Source organism: Engraulis encrasicolus, chromosome 15 (assembly GCF_034702125.1).
Source record: "Engraulis encrasicolus isolate BLACKSEA-1 chromosome 15, IST_EnEncr_1.0, whole genome shotgun sequence".
Taxonomy (NCBI): Eukaryota; Metazoa; Chordata; class Actinopteri; order Clupeiformes; family Engraulidae; genus Engraulis; species Engraulis encrasicolus.
The window spans coordinates 1,442,129-1,460,000 of record NC_085871.1 but is presented as its reverse complement, the minus strand read 5'-3'; the positions used below and the strand labels follow the sequence as shown (position 1 = coordinate 1,460,000).

General features: G+C 43.4%; 4 protein-coding genes across 4 annotated transcripts in view; 1 reads left to right on the top strand and 3 right to left on the bottom strand.

Moving 5' to 3' along the window:
- Positions 1 to 10,332, top strand: part of LOC134463598 (cilia- and flagella-associated protein 44) — a 50,852-nt gene extending 40,520 nt beyond the window's left edge. Inside the window, exons 28-35 of the mRNA XM_063216775.1 lie at positions 1 to 119; positions 341 to 445; positions 1,667 to 1,797; positions 2,707 to 2,823; positions 4,454 to 4,655; positions 8,075 to 8,235; positions 9,131 to 9,265; positions 9,669 to 10,332. The exon at positions 1 to 119 is cut by the window's left edge and continues 77 nt beyond it. Of these exons, the coding sequence (XP_063072845.1) occupies positions 1 to 119; positions 341 to 445; positions 1,667 to 1,797; positions 2,707 to 2,823; positions 4,454 to 4,655; positions 8,075 to 8,235; positions 9,131 to 9,265; positions 9,669 to 9,962 (1,264 nt within the window). The 3' untranslated portion in view covers positions 9,963 to 10,332. The remainder of the gene's footprint in view (positions 120 to 340; positions 446 to 1,666; positions 1,798 to 2,706; positions 2,824 to 4,453; positions 4,656 to 8,074; positions 8,236 to 9,130; positions 9,266 to 9,668) is intronic.
- Positions 10,333 to 11,901: 1,569 nt separating this feature from the next.
- LOC134464384 (protein SPMIP1) lies at positions 11,902 to 12,796 on the bottom strand. Its single transcript, XM_063217843.1, has 2 exons — positions 12,288 to 12,796; positions 11,902 to 12,110 (listed from the first exon to the last, which is right to left on the bottom strand). Exons 1-2 carry the CDS (start codon positions 12,682 to 12,684, stop codon positions 11,995 to 11,997), a joined length of 513 nt encoding a protein of 170 aa, XP_063073913.1. The 5' UTR covers positions 12,685 to 12,796; the 3' UTR covers positions 11,902 to 11,994.
- A 91-nt stretch (positions 12,797 to 12,887) lies between these two features.
- zgc:193726 (uncharacterized protein LOC561161 homolog) lies at positions 12,888 to 14,862 on the bottom strand. Its single transcript, XM_063217844.1, has 6 exons — positions 14,742 to 14,862; positions 14,516 to 14,557; positions 14,293 to 14,334; positions 13,675 to 13,698; positions 13,472 to 13,504; positions 12,888 to 13,346 (listed from the first exon to the last, which is right to left on the bottom strand). Exons 1-6 carry the CDS (start codon positions 14,834 to 14,836, stop codon positions 13,193 to 13,195), a joined length of 390 nt encoding a protein of 129 aa, XP_063073914.1. The 5' UTR covers positions 14,837 to 14,862; the 3' UTR covers positions 12,888 to 13,192.
- Positions 14,863 to 15,870: 1,008 nt separating this feature from the next.
- atp6v1f (ATPase H+ transporting V1 subunit F) lies at positions 15,871 to 17,782 on the bottom strand. The gene is made up of 2 exons (XM_063216771.1): positions 17,501 to 17,782; positions 15,871 to 16,883 (listed from the first exon to the last, which is right to left on the bottom strand). Exons 1-2 carry the CDS (start codon positions 17,656 to 17,658, stop codon positions 16,682 to 16,684), a joined length of 360 nt encoding a protein of 119 aa, XP_063072841.1. The 5' UTR covers positions 17,659 to 17,782; the 3' UTR covers positions 15,871 to 16,681.
- Between the last annotated feature and the right edge of the window lie 90 nt (positions 17,783 to 17,872).

The following is a 17,872-nucleotide window of genomic DNA, read 5'->3' as shown; positions in this document are numbered from 1 at the left end:
CAACGCCGCCGCCTTCCAGGCCTCGCTCGGAGACAACAACAAGTTTGCGGAGTTCCTCACGCGCGTCTTCAAGAAGAAGATCAAACGTGTCAAGAAGAAGGAGAAGACAGGGGAGCACGGTGGGAAACACACGCTTTACCTGCGTGTGTGCTTTTGTGTGTGTGTGTGTGTTTGTGTGTGTGTGGGTGTGCATGTGTGTGTGTGTGAATAGAGGAGGCGAGTGGTGGTGATTCTGATGAGGTGTTTGTGCGTGCGTGCGTGCGTGCGTGTGTGTGTGTATAGAGGAGGTGAGTGGTGAGGATTCTGATGAGGTGTGTGTGTGTGTGTGTGTGTGTTACAGAGGAGGCGAGTAGTGAGGATTCTGACGAAGAGTCGGACTGGGATGAGGATGAGGATGATGAAGGCTCTGAGAATGGAGCTACTGACGACAGTGTCTGCCCACCGAGTGAGTAGCACACACACACACACACACACACACACACACAGGATCTACCGACAACACTGCCCACTGAGTGAGTAGTAAACACACAAACATGCAAACAGAGGAGCTATTGGAGACAGCGTCTGCCCACCGAGTGAGTAGCACACACACACACACACACACACACACACACAGGATCTACCGACAACACTGCCCACTGAGTGAGTAGTAAACACACAAACATGCAAACAGAGGAGCTATTGGAGACAGCGTCTGCCCACCGAGTGAGTAGTACACAAACACACACACACACACACACACACACACACACACACACACACACACACACACACACTGAGGAGCTACCAACGATGGCATCATGAGATCATCATGAGACTACAGCTAGACTTTCTTCATCTGCCTCTCCAGTGTCGAGGACGTTTATTCTCAGGAGAGTTGTGGCAATTGGCAAACAGTTTGTGTGAACTTGTGATTGTGTTACAACAATCGCGAAACCCCTGTGAGGGGCTGATTAGTGAACACTCTTGAAGCCTCGAGCCATTTTCTGTTTGTTCGCTCGGCACCCCTTCCATTTACTGTCTGGACACAACTGAAAAGGAGTCCTAATTTAACTTGTGAAGTGAAATGTTACACATACAACTAGGAGCAGGGATGAAGCCAGACTCTTCTCTGGATTTTGGACTGTGTGCGCATTCAACAGATTTTTTTGTTCATGAAGTTACATTGTGCGCATAGACTCTATAATACAAGAGCTTTGTTGCAAAACTGTGTGTATCCATGCTGGAGAATGTTGGGAAATTGACATATTTGTTTTGGGCATTCCATTGCTTTGCACAATGCTTTTTATATAGGTTTAAAAAGAATGTTCTCAAAATATTTGAATGGCAAGAATTCACACATAGGTGATAGGACTTCTGAACAGTCATTTCCAATAATAACATGCAAAGGTCAGAAATGGTGGATACACTGTTTTTGCAACAAAACTCTTCTAACTACATCAACTGATATAATTTTCGATATCAAACAGTTTCAAAATGGCCTCCTTTCAAGATGACCAATTTTTTGTTTGCACGATAACTTGAACAGGTGCATGGATGTGCACTGAATCTTGTGTTGTAATGCTCCATATTAGATACAAGAACTGGTTCCATTTACATATTACATTACATTACATATATCTGTGCGTGTGTGTGTATGTGTGTGTGTGTGTGTGTGTGGGTATAGACTGTGATCCCGAGCTCTTCAACAACACGGTGCGTCTGCGTGAGCTGCGTCTGGATCTGGAGGAGACTCTGGCGGAGGAGAAGAAGATGGCTGACGCCCTGAAGAAGGAGTGTGACGCCCTCGCCAAGAAGGTAACACACATACACACACACACACATGCACACGCACACACCCTTAAGAAGGAGTGTGACGCCCTCGCTAAGAAGGTAACACACATACACACACACACACATGCACACGCACACACCCTTAAGAAGGAGTGTGACGCCCTCGCTAAGAAGGTAACACACATACACACCAGGGCTTTACCTTTCTTTTCGCTCAAGTTTTGCTAACCAGCCACAGTGGCTAGTGACTTTCCAGAGTCACTAGCCATTCAGCCTTTCTACTATCCACAGTTTTGTTGTCAGTATGTTTTAGACAGATTTTCTTTCTTTACCATGTGACATTTAAGCTCAGAAAATGTAGTGATGAAACAAGACGATCATTGCTATAGTGTGTTAAATGAAACTACTAGGGATGCACCGATACCACTTTTTTGAAAACCGATACAAGTATGAGTACATTAATGTGTGTACTTGCCGATACCGAGTACCGATACCGATACCTTTTACCACCAAAATACAATGAAAATAAATGCATGGCCTTGTTTTTGTCCATTTCCATGTAGATTTAAATGTTAGTAAATGTATGAGGTGGCGCTTTTTTCCATGCTGATTTCAAGTCCACAGAACATGACAAGATTTTGCATTGTTTTGAGTAATAGTAGTACTCGTAGCTGGTATCGCGCAAGTGCTTGACGAGTACGAGTACGAGTATAATAACCAGTATCGTATCGGTGCATCCCTAGAAACTACCTACAGTATATCAGGAAGGAGGGAAGGAGTGTGATGCCCTCGCTAAGAGGGCAACACACACGCACACACGCACACACACACGCACACTTAACCATATAATACTAGCACCTTTTACTAGCCACTGTTATTACATTACATTACACTTAGCTGTGTGTGTGTGTGCGTATGTGTGCGTGTGTGTAGGCTAAGGTGGTGCAGAGCACACTCCAGGCTGCAGAGGGCGAGTTGGAACTCTTCAACCGCGAGAAACAGCAGAAGGTTAACGAGCTGGACGTGGTGGTACCTGTGCGACTACACCAGGTGAGTCACCTGTATGACCAGACTGGCATCATGAAAAGGCGTAATTATTTCATGCTAGTGCATTCCGAGTTGAGGTGTGACGACTTTGCATGTCAAGTCATACTCTACAACACCATGGGAAAGCCCTTTTGTCACGTGACCAGGTTTGCACAGATTTCCTGCCATCCTGGCAAATTTCTGTTGCCCATGGCAAATTTCTATTGCTAAACGCGAAAATTCTCTGCTGTGCCCTGACCAAAACCATCCCTAACCCTAACCTGTCATCTGCTACTTTACTTTTGCCAACAACTCGAAAACAAGAAAAGGAAATGGTGAACTTGTGCCCTGACTATTGCCCACTATTGATAGCTTTAAATCTAGACTCAAGACAAAGCTGTTCTCAGATGCTTCCCCTAATTTAAATTATATATCATTTTTATTTTTATTTTTATTAACATAAGTTTTATCTTAATGTTTAAAATTTTCTTTGACTCTAATTTACACACACACACACACACACACACACACACACACACACACACACACACACACACACACACACACACACACACACACACACACACACACACACACACACACACACACACACACACACACACACACACACACACACACAAATTACACACAATTACACACACACACACACACACCTAAATTAGTCTGGAAGCGATCGTAACATAGTCTAATTTTACAACATTGGAACTAGACCAGTGCAGGAAGACTGTGTAGTTCTAACTTACTTATCTGAAAGGCGTCATCAAATCTTGCGGATGTGAGGGAGGGATCTTCTATGACGACACATCTCAACTTCGTGAGGTCGCGTTGTCTCCGTTTATGCCGTAGAGTCATAGACAATCCTCTTCTCATCCTACCTCTGCTACCTCTCCTGTGTTGCCTGATTAGCTCGGCAGGTAGGCCATCACTGGCGGTGAAGAGCTAGGTTGAATAGCGCAACATTTTTCGAATGTTCAGTGAAAAAATACTATTGAGAGAAAGGAATTCAGTAGCAGTGCCCCACTGGGATATATAATTTAAAATAATCTGATATTCAATAGAATAGACTATTATTTAGGTGCACGAATGAGTGGCCGAAATAATATTTTATATAATATATCCCAGTGGGGCACTGCCTCACACACACTGTGTGCGTGTGTATGTACATGCGTGCATTAGCCCTGTGGTGTGTGTAGTGTTGTGGTTGTCAGCATGCAGTATGTGCATGCGTATGGCGGCCGTGTGTGTGTATGTGTGTGTGTGTTAGTCTGTGTGTGTGTGTGTGTGTGTGTGTGTGTGTGTGTGTGTGTGTGTGTGTGTGTGTGTGTGTGTGTGTGTGTGTGTGTGTGTGTGTGTGTGTGTGTGTGTGTTGAGTATCGAGTGTTCACCTCATTATTGCAGCAGGCAGGGAACGCCCTGGCTTACAGTGTGGAGATGGAAATATGCCGTCACTGAGTAGGTTTTGTGTGTGCAGTGCATTTGTATGCGTTTGTGTGTGTTTCTGTCCACATGTCTATGTCTACATATGTGTGTCTTCTTGTGTGTGTGTGTGTGTGTGTGTGTGTGTGTGTGTGTGTGTGTGTGTGTGTGTGTGTGTGTGTGTGTGTGTGTGTGTGTGTGTGTGTGTACTTATTAGATTGAGTATGTCGTGAACGGCATGGTGCCTCGGAATCTGAGCTGTGCGCTGGTGTTGAACGGGGCTGCCCTGGTCAGACTGCAGGGGCGCATTAAGATGCTGCAATACGAGAAGAGCCACCAGAGGGAGCTCTACCGCCACGCACGACAACAACACGTCACACTGCTGCACGAACACAGGCAGATGGAGGCCAATATACAGGGTATCGCACGCACACACACACACACACACACACACACACACACACACACACACACACACACACACACACACACACACACAGCACATCACACTCCTGCACGAACACAGGCAGATGGAGACCAATATACTGTATCACACACACACACACACTCTCTCAGACACATGCGCTCACACACTTTCTACACCCCCCCCATACACACAGTATACAACCACCCACCCCCCACACACACACACTGTCTACACCCCCCCCTCTCTCTCTCACATACACACACACACACACACACACACACACACACACACACACACACACACACACACACATACTGTACACACACACACACATACACTCCTGCATGAACACAGAGGAAGGTAGGCTACAGACATGGGGCAACAAGCTACACCATAAGCTACACACACAGGACGGTGCAAAGAGCCAGTTCACAGACACAAGTGTGTGTGTGTGTATCAGTGCTTGACACTAACTTTTTTGGATACTGGCCATTATGGCTAGTGGTTTCCCTGACTCAACAGCCATTCGGCTTCCTCACTAGCAATAATTTTCTTAACCATCATGACAGCCATAATGTAGCCTAATATGATTGATATGATGTTAGACCCAATATAATATAACACAATATACAGTTGAGGACGATATTATTAGCCCCCCTCCTGAAATTAGACATATCTCTTCATTGATCATTGAGAATGATCATTATTAATAAATGTGTGTTATTCTGGAAACAAAGACACCATGGAGATAGTATCCATTAAGTTAAATTTGGACTTTTCCATTTTCACAATGAGTTTAAACAAAAAAGTGTAAAAATGGCAAGGACAAAATTATTAGCCCCCTTATCATTAATGGTCAATACAGTGCCATTTATGAACAAAAATTGACACCAGGCACTTTGATTAGTTGTTAACTATGTTGGCACATGTCCTACCAGGGACTTTGGCCCATTTTTCTTCATCGCAAATAGTTAAGCTGGTCCAAATGGCATGGATGTTGAGGATGGACATTCATTTTCAGCACTCCTCAAATACTATCTAAAGGATTGAGGTCTGAACCACTCCATGACCATGGTTTTAGTATCCTTGAGGAACATTTGAACTATTTTGGATGCAAGTTTTGGGTTATTATCTTATTGAAAGATCCAGTGAAGATCTTAGCTCCCTCTATGAGCATATTTTTGCAAGGTCACTTTCCACATTCTATCATAATTTTCAGTTTTTATGGTGCCGTACACGCAAACAAGGTTTCCTGTGGCTGAGGCTGCAACAGAATGATGCTTCCACCACCATGTTTAATTGTGGAAACCATCTTATAACGATTCAAGGCCTATCCCTTTCTTCACCTGACAGAAGCAGAATTCATGCATCAAAGCAGGTGCAATTGAATATCATCAGATGAAAGCAGAGATGTTCAAAACACATTTTTGACTTTCAAATGTTCACAGGCAAAGCTCAATAACACTCTGATATGCACTGCCTTTAGTAAAGGGGTTCTTCTGTGATGATGGCCCCAAAGCCCAATATGATGACAAGCCCTAACAACTGTCTTTCTTGGTGGGTGAAAAAACTCCAGGTGAGGCCAGGTCAATAACAATCATCTAGGCAGGTGTCCAATGCTTCTTTGGTCTAATGAGGCCAAGCAGTTTCCACAGTTACACACAGTGGTGGGGCATCAAGTTTAGTCTGTTATTCAGCCTCAGACACAGGGAGTCTGGGTCTGAATCTGGATTGCTGGGTCTTCCAACAACATTGTAACCCAAAGCATACATTTAGATTAGTTCAGAGGTTCTTCAAGGACACTAAAACCATGATATTGGAATCACCCGCTCATAGTCCAGTCCTCAATCCCACTGAGAGTCTGTGGTTAATGTCTATGCTTAGCATCCATGCGATTTGGACCAGCTAGAACACTTTGCAGTGAAGAAATGGGCCAAAATCCCTAGTGGGGCATGTGCCAACCTAGGTAGCAACTTATCAGAGCCTGTTGTCAGTTTTGGTTCATAAATGGCGCCATATTGACTATTAATGATGAGGGGGCTAATAATTTTGTCCTTGTCATTTTTGCCTTTTTTTGTTTAAACTCATCGTAACAATAGAAAAATCCAAATTCAACTCATTGAACATTATCTCCATCAGTGTATTTGTTTCCAGAATAACAGAAACGGTTAATAATGGTCATTCTTACTGAGAAATCAAGAGAAATGTCTAATTTCAGGAGGGGGGCTAATAATATCGTCCTCAACTGTAATATAATATAATATAATATAATATAATATAATATAATATAATATAATATAATATAATATAATATAATATGAAGTAATATTTCACTCGGGTGAGCAGACAGGAAAATACAGAACTGATCTGATGTCTGGTGTTATTTGCTTTACATATTGATCAGAAACGACAAGCACAACATGCTGGTGGAAGGAATTTTCATTCGTTTGTTCATTAATGTGCGAATACATGTATCCCACGCAGGTCTGATGCATGTTCGCCTGCCATGAAACATCGCATCTTCTGGGATATTAATCATAAAAGTAAAATATTATTTAGCCTTTATATCTTATTTAGCCTACCTCATGACAACCTGCACCATTACGTTTTGCATCAACTCATGACAATTTCGGCGACAAAGCCACAAGGGTGAACACATATTTCATATTTTTTAACGATATGCGCCTTTTAAACGTGCGTTATGGGGGGATTCTGGACAGGACTGCCTCGCACGTGAACTGTCAGCGTGAAAAGCAACGCACCGCCCGACTTGTCACTGCTGCTCCATTGATTGTCAGAATTTGACCTGTTGAATATTTCCTGCTTTTGGAGTAAATTCTGGGAATTATCCAGATTTGTGAAGCTCAAATTTGACAGGTATGATGTCGTTACCTGCCGACTTTCTGTCGTCCCGTTTTTTTACACTGTTGTCAAAGCAAGACAGACATTACGATGCTGACCGGCTGTTTGCAATGTTCGATAACCTGCGTTTTAACCAAGGTTGTGTCAGTACCCACAGCTTAAGAACTGCACACAACTACGCAAAAAATCGAAGTTTATCACTACTGGATTATAAAAGGCAGGTCGCAAAATATGCACATAGCATCTCTTGCCAGTTGAGAGCAAACTTCGCCACATATTTAAACCGGAGCAAACGACGCACGTCTTGGCATGTCCGACTTTGTCCGAGGCGGGGCATCTGCAGTGTTTGACAAGCCAGTGCCCTATAGGTTCGCAAGACTGGATTGTGCGTGTGTGTGTTTAGAGCTGTGAGGTGCTGATGATGATTGTGTGTGTGTGTGTGTGTGTGTGTGTGTGTGTGTGTGTGTGTGTGTGTGTGTGTGTGTGTGTGTGTGTGTGTGTGTGTGTGTGTGTGTGTGTGTGTGTGTGTGTGTGTGTGTGTGTGTGTAGAGCTGGAGTCTCGGTGTGAGGTGCTGATGATGAAGAAGTTTGGGAAGCTGGTGGATCTGGAGGCTTTGCAGACGCTATCTGGCAACCGCACCCTGGAGGAGATGAGGCACGAGAGCCGAATACGAGAACACAACTACGCACACGAGATACAGGCCTGGGAGGTGAGGAGGGGGGAGAGGGGTGTGTGTGTGTGTGTGTGTGTGTGTGTGTGTGTGTGTGTGTGTGTGTGTGGACGAATATGAGAACATACCTAAGCACATGAGACACAGGCCTGGGAGTTGTGTGTGTTCAGGCTAAGGTGTGTAAGGCACGGCTGACTCTAACATGAAGTGTGTGTGTGTGTGTGTGTGTGTGTGTGTGTGCAGGCTAAGGTGTGTAAGGCACGCTTGACTCTAACATGAAGTGTGTGTGTGTGTGTGTGTGTGTGTGTGTGTGTGTGTGTGTGTGTGTGTGTGTGTGTGTGTGTGTGTGTGTGTGTGTGTGTGTGTGTGTGTGTGCAGGCCAGGGCTTGACGGTAACTTTTGTGCTTGCTGGCCATTGTGGCTAGTAGTTTTCTTGAGTCACCAGCCATTCAGCTATTCTAGTAGCCATAAATTGGATATGTTTCTTTTTTTTAATCATGAAATAGTACATCGAACCTCAGATGATGAGGTGTTAAAGCAAGGATTTCACAGCTTTCTACATGGAAATAAATCATACAAATAGAAACTGAGTAACTGAGCTTTCTCTTGCGCTTCTACAAATAATTAATACAGAAGGGGAAAAGTGCAGTAGCCTATACTGCAGGCTATTCCGATATGTCATACCATAGAATAAGCTACCTGCCAAATTGGCTAGTGACACTGAAATTGTAACCAGCCACAGCCAAGTTTTACCAGCATTTGGCCGGTTGGCAGGTGCCAGTGTCAAGCCCTGGTGCAGACTAAGGTGTGTAAGGCTCGGCTGACTCTAACATGAAGTGTGTGTGTGTGTGTGTGTGTGTGTGTGTGTGTGTGTGTGTGTGTGTGTGTGTGTGTGTGTGTGTGTGTGTGTGTGTGTGTGTGTGTGTGTGTGCAGGCTAAGGTGTGTAAGGCTCGGCTGGCACTGACGGAGGCGACTCGAGAGAACACAGTGCGGCTGCAGCGCATGAACAGCCTGCTGTGTGAGAAGAAGGAACTGGAGGACAAACTCAACAGCCGACAGAAGAAAATGGTACACACACACACACACACACACAAATACACACACACACAAACACACACACACACACACACACACAAATACACAACACATACACAACACACACACTCACACATATACTTGGCGGTACACACAATGTGTGTGTGTGTGTGTGTGTGTGTGTGTGTGTGTGTGTGTGTGTGTGTGTGTGTGTGTGTGTGTGTATAATAATGTGTATGTGTTGTGTGCGTATGTGTGTGTATGTAGGGTGCCCAGTTCCAGGGTGCTTGGCGTGCTGATATCCAGGAGCTGACGCGTCTGTGTAATAATGTGTGTGTGTGTGTGTAATGTGTGTAATAATGTGTGTGTGTGTGTGTGTGTGTGTGTGTGTGTGTGTGTGTGTGTGTGTGTGTGTGTGTGTGTGTGTGTTATATAGGGTGCCCAGTTCCAGGGTGCTCGGCGTGCTGATATCCAGGAGCTGACGCGTCTTCAGGAGCTGGTGGAGACTCAGGCTGAGGAGTCGGCCATCTTGAGGCAGGAGATCAGCCTTCTCTCACGCAAGAGCGGACACATCCTGCCGCCCCCTCAGACGCCCATCCCCACACACACACACCCTCACACACACTCCGCACTCACACACACACACGCCACACGCCTCAACCGCACCTTCCACACACACAAGGTAGCGCAGCAGCTACGCACATACACACACATGTCTGGTGGCAAGTAGGGTGCACGCACGCGCACACGCACACACACAAACACACACACCCACACACACACAAACATACACACCCACACACACTACAGCTACGCACCTTCACACACATGTCTGGTGGCAAGTAAGCCACACGCGCACGCACAGACACACACACACACACAAACAAACAGACTTCGCAGCTACACAGAGTACTCACACACACTCGGACACTACAGCTACGTACATTCACACACATCTCGAGTGGCATGTGAGTATATATATATAGTACACACACACATCTCTTATTTAACAACTACACTTTAGCATTGAAGCACATAATGAAGACTATTGTTTTATCATTTAAGCACAAAATAAAGTCTGTTGTTTTCCATGACACCAACACAGCCTGCTTTATGCCTCTCTATAATGTCACACACACAGACACATGCACACACACACACACACACACACACACACACACACACACACACACACACACACACACACACACACACACACACACACACACACACACACACACACACACACCTAGACTAGCCTTGTAAATCTAGCAGCAGATCAATATCAAAATATCAGAATTTTTGTGGGCATTTCAATAGCATAAAAAATATGGTTCTTTGAAAGTTTTTTTTACTTTGCTCATGTGCTGTAATTCACCATCAGAGAAGACATAATCTGACAAGACATCACAGAGTAACAGCCTAGTAAACTAGCCCCACCCACCAGCGGCCAAAATTATTTTTGCCTGTGAGTGGGTCTAGCCTCGGACAATGCCCCAGGCCCAGAAACTGGCTGGCCAATCACAACGCAGCAGAATTGTTTTCATATCTTCCGATGTCTCATTGATTGGGGCCAGACTAATTATTCACATTAATCTCACATTTGCCAGGCTAACAATGAAGTACTGGTGGCTGTAAATTATTCTGGCTGAAATCGTCTCTCACTCTCTCTCTCACACACACACACACACACACACACACACACACACACACACACACACACACACACACACACACACACAACACACACACCCTTGTGGCTGTGAGCTGATGCTTTTGCTTTCGAGGGAATGTGTGACCACTGGCCTCTTTAAGCGGGTGTTTGTGTGTCTGTGTGTGTGGCCACTGACTGGCCTGTTTTCTGTCCCATCACTCTTTCCGCAAGGAACACAGGAGTGGATTTGTGTGTGTTTGTGTGTACATTTAATGTTATGCTTTGTGTGTGTGTGTCTGTGTGTGTGTGTGTGTGTGCGCGCGTGCGTGCACGATTTTTGTGACGATTTGAGCCAGAATGGAGCCGAGAGACCTGGTTGGCTCCTTTCGGGTTCCCAATGGTGTGAAAAGGGTGTTTGTGAAATTAGAATTCACAACTAACCACTTTCCTTCATGATAGAAAAAGAAACCTGCTTTCCATACCAAAGGCATTTTCATCTCATGTTGGAATTCAATCAATGGGCATAAAAGAAGAAAACCATATGGTGTGCCCCTCTCCCTCCCAAGGCCTTTGGGGCATCCTCAAACAAAAGATATTCAGTTCAGATCTATACAAAAAGCCCTGAGAGGCTATTCTCGCAGCCTGCAAAGCAACTCTTTAAAAGCTCAAGATGACGAAATTCATTATTGCCCATCAAATGCCGCTTGTTAATAAAGCTTTTCTTTTAATTTTTCAATTCTGTAGGCGAATCATTGGAAGGTCTGTTCAATAACAATTGAATTGCAGCCTTCTCTAGCTTATGACTTGACTATGAAGTTGGCTGTCATTTATATTGATGAAAATTGGAGAAAATGTGTTTGCATTTGCAGCGTGTGGAGTAGTGTACCATGGTGAAATTCAGCTGTCATGTCTCTGCACCCTGTGCAAGACCTGGGCCTATCTCTACACAGACTAGTAAATAAGGTGTTTTTTATTATCTTAAAATGAAATAAGATGATGTGACATGTCCAGAAACTTGTGCAAGTGGTTAAAGTTTATTTTAAATTTGAAGTCAACTTTTATGTTCTTCGCCCTCAAGATATCTGAGTGCATGGTTGCTTCGGCATCATTACGCCACGGTGTCCGTGGACGAGGTCCTGGGAAATATTCCATTTTTCCGGAAGAAACTCTCCCTCACAATGGCATTTTTGGCGTGCATCGGAACGTTGGCTCTGGTCACGTCTCCTACATCCAAGTACATGAACACAATCCAATGATCACAGTCATTCGATGCCCAATTGATACAGGTGGATAATTAACGACCAAATGAAATAGAATGCTTGCAACTCAGAGAAAAATAGGCATACTGTCTACAAAGTAGACTTCAGTTGATTGGGCTGACACGTAGGCCTTATCACTTACCCAAGCCCCACCCGTACTCCAAGTTGCTCGTAATTGGGAAGGAATATTTGTGCTCCGGATTCTTCCGCGTCCTGAGTAGAAGGTATCTGTATCGGCCTGTCTCCTCTTTAGAGAAACCTCTATACAATTCATTTCTTGTCTCTTGAGAAACAGGTCTCATGATATCAGAAAGTACTTCGACGCGTTTAGTCTTGTGCACATCACATTCTGTCGCAACGCTCTGAGAAGACTTGGGGTGCGTCTCGGTATGCGTCTTAGTGACATCGGGCAATTTCACCCGACGTTCCTTGGGTGGCGGTTTAGGGTGTTTTACCCAGTTGTGACGAAACCAATTAAGTCTAAGTAGATTTTCTCGTACTATGGCTTCTTTCCAAAAATCTTGCCTCTGCGTGTCCATTTGACTAGCTTATCGAAAGGGAAGTTAGCCAAAATCGAGAGAGGAGAGGCAAGTTAGCCAGATATTAGGCCTACCTAGATGTTTCTGTCACAGACCACGTTCTATTCTTAGACGCACATTAAATGCAATTACGTCAGTTCAGTTATTGCATCACAAGGGTTCCGTCTTTCGCGGATATGCGTTATTACGCACGCACGCACAAACAAGTTACATTAAATTCATTTATTCAAAATTACTGTATTTTGTAAAAACCAATGCATGCTATTAACTTTAGTGTAATACAGATTAATACAAATAGACAGGAAACTATTGCTCCACTTGAAAGTTGAAAGGTAAACATGGTCAAAGTAATTAAAAAAGTAATCTAAAACCGTCCATCCTTGATAGGTTTCTGAAGTTGAATAGTATTTTACAACCCTGTATGCACAAGTGCACCACATAAGACATCAGATAAAAATCTGGAATTCCCATTATTATTACATGTAGGCACTACTTAAATGGCAAGTTTTCACTTCTTTCCCACTCCATAGGGGTCGGAGGTCGAGCTGCCAGCCATTTCATCCCCTTCAGAATTCAGAGTATTCCCAAGGTTTTGTAGTGCACAGGTTGGTAGACGGCATCCACCACCACCACCACCACCACCACCAGTCTGAACATGGTCACTGAAAGAGGGATGGCACAAGATAATGTCTTATTGTTTTTCCAGCAGTGTTGAATACATGGGGGAATAACCCCTTGGTATGTGTGCAGGCCATTTGACTTGGAAGTGTACAGAAAGGTTACTTACAATCGAGGAGGTAGTGCATAATATGAATCTTCTCTGCAATAAAAATCAAAATCAAAAAATAAATAAATGCATAGGCTACATACATATGGTATGTATGTTACATAGCCTACTGTATACATACATAGCCTACATACATAATATGCAGTAATTGCAATGGAATTTTATGTTTAAACCCAGACCAAACCATAATCAGAATTACTTACATCTCAGCCTGTGGAAAAATGTCTCTGCCAAAAGAACAATTCATTTATATTAAAATTGTGCCAAATTTGCCACAAATAATGTTACAAGAAACCTAACTCTCATGGTGGATGATCATCTACCATTCTCTGGCCACATTGTCTTGGTTGCCCAGTCGGACTGCTTCTCATTGTTCAGTATAGGCTACGCGTAGAACCAATCTGACTCTATCTAACCCAATATGCCACATAGCTTCCGGCACAGGTCATGGTCATCTCTCGCCTGGGCGACTGCAACTCTCTCCTGACTAGCCTTCCACATTGTGCAATAAAACCCTTAGAAATAGTCCAGAATGTAACAGCACCTCTGGTATTCACCCAACCAAAAAGGGTGCATGTAAACTAATTCCTCTTTGTGTCAACCTGGCCACCAATGTCTACTCTAATAAGGCACAAGGCCCTGACCCTCGCCTTAAAAGTTACCTGAGCTTCTGCTCTGGCTTATCTGAAGGTTATATTCCACACTGAAAAGACAAATGTTCATCCCAGGATGTTACGTTCATCTAGTGCCAATTAACAAACATTATATGCAGCCTATATAACATATTTAAAAAACATGATGTGTCATAGCAAGGCACTTACAAAAAACTTGAGATGTTCAAATATGCTGGAAAGTCTTCGGGCCTAACAACACATGCATAGTGATTACATTTTTTAATCAGATTTAACCACGATAGTGATGACAATGGAAAGACAGCAGGTATGGATGACAGATCTTGTTAGATGGAATATATCATAGGCAAAATATTTGAAATGTTGAAATGTAACTTTTAAAATGTGTATAGGTCTCTTACATTTTACATACCATGTTGAATTGGTTGCATTGCTGTTCAACTCATTGTCAGTTCTGAGGAAAGCACAACATGTTGTGTTAGACAATATTTACTACTGTATCTTGTTTTGTGAACCCCAGACATTGGCATGAAAAAGAACCCCTCATCTGATCCCCACAATAAAAAAAACATATTCTTAGTGTTTGTCCAATTGCTAGAATTGTACTGTATACATACTGTGATATTGAACAGCCTTACCTTGTGTAATTTTGTGTACTGTTGAAGCTGTTGGGAAATCCAAAAACACAACCAAGAAGTATTGCAGTGAGGGAGATAGACCAGGCTGGACACATAATGCCACACAGTGCAGCCAGCGAGAAATAAAAAGTCTCCAAAGAGACCCGTCGCCCAAAGTCTATGCTGTTTTCAAATAAAAACACACCTTATATCTGCTTGGTTTATCTGACACATAGACCTGTCCCTCTAACCTTATGGAAAGCCATGTTTGTGTTGCACTAACTGAAGGCCTTTTCACAGGGACGGATTATGACTCCACGGGCCCCTGAGCCAGACAGCAAGACCACCCCCGTTTAGTGAATGGGTTGTGAGTGGGTTTAGTGAAAATGTTAGAGTCTTTATTGTTGAGGGTTCAGAGGTTTCTCCCCTGAGGAAGTTGGAAAATACAGTAATTTAAAGTGCAATTTTAACAATATGAGAACACAGACCAATAATGGAGTGGGTTTTTCTTGTAGCACAGAGGCTTGGGCTTCAGGGCCCCCTTGCTCTTGAGCCCATGGGCCTGTGCAGTCCTTGCCTTTTCAGATGACAGTATCAAGGATGCAGAAGAAAAATGAGCACACTTTTCAGTGTTGTTCAAATATTTGGACTTGGTACGTCATTTGCTCGTCCGGCTGCAGTGTCCCTGACAACGTTCTCAGGCACGATTAGAGCAATTCATCTTTTGTTTGGTCTGTGTTCTCAGTGACTAAGAAAACTAGCAGCCTCATTAAATATGCACCTGCACTACCACAGCACATTCTACTGTAAAAACAGTTGAACTAATTTTGTGTGGGCACCAGTTTGTTAACAATGTTAATGATAATACTCTCTTGAAATTGTGAAAAGGTCAGGCTATACACAAAGATAATGTACTTGTAGATGTTAGTCCTTTCCAGTGTTAAGGACACTGATATTGACGAGTTCCACTAGATGGAGGTCATACGCAAGGTAAATGTTTCAAGGACATGGGGACTTCATTGACGCCTGGACACTACATTCTAGAACAGCCCTGGAATGGGCACAGAAAATAACTCCCTTCATCAACACTGAGGTTTTAAAATGCTCAGTTGCGCGTTAGTGGATTCTGACAAACACAGACAGTGAAAAATGGGCATGCCATAGTAATTTATTCAATCTTTTTATGTTAGATTTCAACACCAAATATACATTTACAACCATCATTTTCAATATTAAACTGAAAACGGGAAATTATGGGACTATTCCAGTATGTAGACATGAATATTTGGTATGGGAAATGTTAAAAGTGCCATATTTCAGTCAAGAGAAAGACAGTCATTCAGTCACTTGACTGATGACTAAACCCTACATATCATTGTGGAAGGTGTGAGTCAATGGAAATGTAGCAAGTCATAGTGTAGTCGTGGGCCGTGGACCAAATGTACTTTGTATTTTTACATTAGTCAATCAAAACAAAAAAGGAAGAAAAAGAAAAACACAAATACACAAAGCGAAATAAAACTCACACCATTGTTATTGAAAACAAGTAACGATCAGAATACACGTAAATAAATTAAATTACTTCATATACATCCACATGAATCTACATCAAGACAAAAATGAATGAACAAGAAGAGGGTCTACCATCACCGCACTCTTAAGATGACAAAAACAAAGTACACAGAAGATGTTTTCAATTTTCCCATAAATTATGTTGCACAATAACCAACACTCATCATCCGCTGGGCATACAAATATGGGGGAGAAAGTGGATTCCTAGAACTACAACAGACCTTCTTCACATTACTTAAACAGAGTGGAGTTAAGACATTACAAGATGAAGTGAAGCAAATTTACACAGCTCGTGCAGCACAGATTCAGGATGTCGTGTGCTGCATATCTCAATGCGACACCCCACCCATTGCCTTTAGCCACTGCCTCTGGACCAGAAGATTTGGAGTTTATCGGAAGTCCTCCGCAGAGAACATACCCTTGGCTCTGCGCAGGATGGAATCTTTGGATGCGTCGTAAGGGTGCTCTTTGGAGGGGATCTCCAAAACAGCTGGGATTGACTCCATGTGCTGGTCGATTGCATGACGGATCATCTCGGCAACAAACTGGTTGATGAGGATGATCCCAATGTCGTTGCGAGCAAGGAAACTCCTGTAAAACAAAGATGTCGTAACATATTAATAACTTCACTCTACACCAGTGGTTCTCAACCTATTTTGAGCAAACCCCCCCCCCCCCCCCCTGACCTCATCATAAGCCTCCCAGCGCCCCCTTGACCTCATCATAAGCCTGACAACGCCCCCCTTAGTATTTTAAAATAAAATGGACTAATGCCACAAATGGAAACTAAGCTCCGCCCCCACTCAGCTGTATACTTGTCAACGCCCCCCCAGGGCTCCCCAACGCACCCTGGGGGGCTGTAGCGCCCCCTTTGACAAACATAAGGAGGCACCACCACCCTGCGTCTCCAGCCTGTTTGACCCTAGATGACTAGGCCTACTGAACTCGATAAATGGGCACAAGTGAGAGCACCAACACAGAATAATGCAGGAACAAACAGGTCGAATGACAAATGTGAAGCCTTAGCTAAATGGATGCTGTATCTTAATCTCAACATGTAACCTAGCCTCAATAATGCAGCGTACTGAAACCTTGTGTACATTCATTCAACTATCATGATGCTCACTAGAACGTTTTATTGACAATTAAGCAATAAACAACATCAAGTATTCCCCCCAATATTATCATTTGCAGTTCAAAACACATACTTGAATGTCTCCTCTATCTCGGTGATGCTGGTGTCCTTCTCGACAACTAAGAAATTAGGCTTTCGATTTTTGTTTAGTTCACCAATACCACCAAGTAGAAAGCCAGTGCAGGTATCTTCGTCACCAATGACGGCAATTAGCTTTCCTCGTCCCGCCATAATCCGTGCAATAAGCGCCCCGAGTACAATTTCTCAAAAAGGTTTCGTCGTGATATTTCTGACAGCCGATGTTCCTGAAAGAATCATGTGTCCTTGTCAGCTGACTGCCAACTTCCGTTTAGTTCTGACCTCGTGACCATTGATGTGTTCATAACGTATGCGTAATTGTTCCATTTTGTTATGTCATTTTCAACAATATTCTAAAACTACTTAA